We start from the raw sequence: 3,578 nt of genomic DNA, 5'->3' as shown, positions 1-3,578 counted from the left end.
CGCCAGGGCCGCCCCGGCGGAACCAAGGCAAGCTCCGGCAGCGGGGCGCTGCACCCAGCAGGGGCCAGCCGGGCAGTCCCGGGGCGGGCCCTGCCCTGCCCTGCCCTCACAAGCCAACTCACTCATGGCTTGAGGCAAGTTCCCGGCTCCCGCCAGGGTGAGGCAGAGACTTGGGCCCGAGCTGCGCACAACTCCCTCGCCAGGGCCGGGCCCTCCCGCGAGGCTTTTTATAGGGTCCAGATCCAGATGTCTGTGTCCTGCCGCCACCTCCGAGGTGAGCAGCTCCTGGCCAGCTCAACAGGGAAACCGAGTCATGGCCTGGGACCGCTGTTCTTTGGGTCACCTTAGTTATTAGGGGAGTGACCGGGGGGCCTGTGCATCTCAGGTCACTTGAAACCTCCCTTGCCCTCCCTCCTCCATGCTGAGCACCATGATTGTGGCTGAGGTGCCAGGGAGGGGACAGTGGCACAGCCCAAGGGGGTGAGGACTCCCCAGCACACTTTTGCTTTTCACAGACCCATGTGACAAAGTCCTCTCATGGAAATACACAGTAGTTTGCCAATGACTTCAGCAGGAATAAGAGCAAATACATTTTTATTCTGTTAACAAGAAGTCTCCCTTCCTCCCCCACCAAATACCAACACAACCTGGGATCTGAAAGATCAAGTGGGATCTTTCCTTCTTGCCCATCCCCATGATAGGGTGACCCAGTGGGTTTGGTGGAGATGCAGTTGAAGCAATGCCCTCAGCAGGCGAGACTACATTTTGCAGCTAGCACTTAGTTTAACCATTTTGATGGTCTAACAAACAAGCCAAAAGAGAACCTAACTTGTTTTCTCATGTCTGTGCTGCAGGAAAAATCAGATCGGGAGAAACAGACAGGACTCATACATGCAGGAGCACACTCTATGGAGCAAGATGGTGACTTCTTATAGGCACTTGTCTGTGCTTTTACATTGATTTGGGGATCTAATCAACTTGACAGTGTCCTTTTTTAAGTCTCAGAGGTGGGCTCTAAAGGGAATTGTGCCATGATAGGGCCCAGAGGATAGGAGCTGTAAAACAAATGCAGAGAACAACAGAGAAGATGCTCTACAGAGATTACCAAGAATCCTAAGCTTGTCTGCATCTTTCCAAATACGTGTAAGAAATGTGTACACTGGCACACACCAAGAATAGGAAGAGAAACTGAAGTGATGACACTTGATAAACCAGTAACATGCCTGTGGCTTATGGAATCATTTCCTACATTAAGGAGATCAGCTGGCGATTAAGAGTCCTAGAGGGCACCATACTCAGTCACTCAACACTACCTTCACACTGGTGTCCCTTCAGCTCTCTTGACATTTTCAGTGGAGTCAGTTCTGGAGATCCCTCTTTCCAGATCAAGCATCGGCTCCTCTGTGTTCAGTTTTCCTTCCTTCTGCCTCTGAGCAAAGATCATGGCTCGGAGCAGAGGTGGATACGGCACAAACCGGACAGTTTCTTCTGGCACTGGGGTAAATTTCTTGAAGTCCTCTTCCTCATGTTTGGGTACCAAACGCCAGTCATGGTACATGACCTTGTCAATCTCTTTTACTTCATTTTCTGCCTTGCCTGAGGGAAGACAATAATGAATTAGTAATTAACACCGTCAAACTATATAAGCATATAGAGGAGTCTCCAGTTGGGAATGGCACTGGGTATTTTGCCACTTACACTGTATCTACCACTAGTATATACTCTACTCTCATTCCAGGTATAAACAAGAAGCAAGGGGAACTAAGGGACAGGGCAACTGTGTTGCAGTCCTGACTTTGCAGGTGACTTCCTCAGACATCTAGCTCCTCAACTTCTCCACTCTGCAGAAATGTTGGGGAGTTTAATAATGTTTAAGAGAAACACTGCGAGACCTTCAAATGAACAATGCAACAGTACTGAAGCGCAAGCTTAACTGATAAAGGATGCACTCCATACAGGATTTAAAACAGCATGGAGAAAAGAGAATTTCCCCATTGATCACAATGAAATATTACTTCTGTACCCCAGTGATGACACTGCAAATAGCACTGCTATCCACCTAAGCAGAAACATCAAATGTGTTTATCCACTGAAATTAGCTATGATAAAATTCAAAGATGGAAAAGAACCAATTGCCAAGTCATCCATTTCCCTGCCAGCAGGACATTGTTCACTGTGGTACAATCTCTGTGGCTTTTTCCAGACTACCTTGAAATTACATAAATTATTGCACTTCCTTGTAAAATCATGCCACAGGGATTTTCCTTCTTTGTCCAGTTAGTGGGCTGAGAAGGGGAGAGATTTAGGAGTTGTAAAAGCATAACCGTCTTTTCTCCTTTCCGCTTTATTCCCTGGTTTGGGGCATAACTATTTTCTCTAATCTTGCTTGAGAGACATAGGGCAAGTTCTTCTTTACCTCTGAATGTCAGGTATCCCCAGGCTTTTCCGTGATCCAAATTCTGGAAAGAAAACACATGACAATTCACTGTGATTAGGTAAAGAAGCCTTCCCACTCACAAAGAGGACAAGCTCTCTAAACAGCCTCATCATCTAGCACAGGAGCACAGCCTGCTTTGGGAGAGACGAGGCCCAAAGCTGCAACCTAAGCACCCATTAAGGGCAAGGCCTGCTGCTATTCTCACACCATGACTAAATCGCTCTGTGCCTCTCATTTAGACGCCCATTTAGCAGTGGTCTAGACAGTGCAGCAGTGTTCGCAGGATCTGTTTTACAATCCGTGTTCCAGGTGCCACAATCACTGCTCTGAAGAGCAGGGCAGGTGGCTCCTGGTGTGCCCTGCTGCACAGGACTCCACAGAAGACAATGCAGTGCACAGCCAAACCCAAAAGGCCCCAACTTAGAGCGCCATGGGGATTTGGGAGCCAGATCCTGCAGCGGCCCAGCGGCCCGGGCGAGGGCTCACCTCGGCCGAGTAATCCGCGCAGACCTTGGTGACGAGCCAGTAGCAGGGCTCTTCGTACTGCCACAGCCAGGACTTGCGCGTGACCACGCGGCCTATGCCGAAGAGGGGCAGGCGGGAGAGCAGCGTGAAGAGGCGGCACTCGTTGCGCGCGTCCTCCCAGGCCAGCACGGGCAGGCGCTTCCCGCTGAACGGCCGCCTCATGGTCTCGTAGTCCAGGGCGAAGCGCTGCGAGTCGCGCGGCCGGTTCTTCAGCGCCCGGTATTCGCGGATCTTCTTGGCCATGGCCGCGATCGGCCGGTGCAGCTTCTTGCGGCCCATGGTGGCGGTGGCGGCCCGGCCACGCGCGAGCAGCTCTGGCAACGGCACCGCTTCCGGGGGTCACAAGAAACTCGACCCTCGCGGACACGCGCGTGCTCGGCCCAGGGCGCGGGGTGGGGTGGGGCGGGACGCGGCTACGCGGCGGCCTCGCCGGGCGGAAGTGGGGGGTAGGACGTGCGCGCGGGGCGGATGAGTGGCTGCACCAGGCGGAAGTGGGGGGACCCTTGCGTCGCCCCGCCCAGCCCCGCCTCGCCCTGCCCTGTGCTCGGGTGCTGGCGGCCATAGGAGCCCATGGCGGAACACGGGCACGAGCCGGGTGGGGGCGGGACTGGGACTG

At 53.0% G+C, this 3,578-nt stretch overlaps 2 protein-coding genes across 2 annotated transcripts in view; one reads left to right on the top strand and one right to left on the bottom strand.

Annotated features, from left to right (window-relative positions):
* Positions 1-108: 108 nt before the first annotated feature.
* EME2 (essential meiotic structure-specific endonuclease subunit 2) overlaps positions 109-3,578 on the top strand; it is a 24,868-nt gene continuing 21,398 nt past the window's right edge. The window contains exon 1 of the mRNA XM_019507613.1: positions 109-752. Within this exon, the coding sequence (XP_019363158.1) occupies positions 740-752 (13 nt within the window). The 5' untranslated portion in view covers positions 109-739. The remainder of the gene's footprint in view (positions 753-3,578) is intronic.
* On the bottom strand, positions 910-3,330 carry MRPS34 (mitochondrial ribosomal protein S34). Its single transcript, XM_019507617.1, has 3 exons — positions 2,924-3,330; positions 2,417-2,459; positions 910-1,596 (listed from the first exon to the last, which is right to left on the bottom strand). The coding sequence occupies exons 1-3, from the start codon at positions 3,239-3,241 to the stop codon at positions 1,316-1,318; spliced, it is 642 nt and encodes a 213-aa protein (XP_019363162.1). The 5' UTR covers positions 3,242-3,330; the 3' UTR covers positions 910-1,315.

This window comes from Gavialis gangeticus, unplaced genomic scaffold, assembly GCF_001723915.1.
Source record: "Gavialis gangeticus isolate Ggan-Ray unplaced genomic scaffold, GavGan_comp1, whole genome shotgun sequence".
Lineage (NCBI taxonomy): Eukaryota > Metazoa > Chordata > Crocodylia > Gavialidae > Gavialis > Gavialis gangeticus.
This window is presented reverse-complemented; position numbering and strand designations above follow the sequence as displayed.

Bases quoted from the DNA above. Each gene is read 5' to 3' on its own strand.
- MRPS34 (XM_019507617.1), bottom strand. From the start codon at position 3,241: ATGGGCCGCAAGAAGCTGCACCGGCCGATCGCGGCCATGGCCAAGAAG. The intron at 2,460-2,923 runs GTGAGCCCTCGC...TTTTCTTTCCAG, and splicing joins GCGCGGATTACTCGGCCGAG to AATTTGGATCACGGAAAAGC. The intron at 1,597-2,416 runs GTAAAGAAGAAC...GTCTTCCCTCAG, and splicing joins GGGATACCTGACATTCAGAG to GCAAGGCAGAAAATGAAGTA.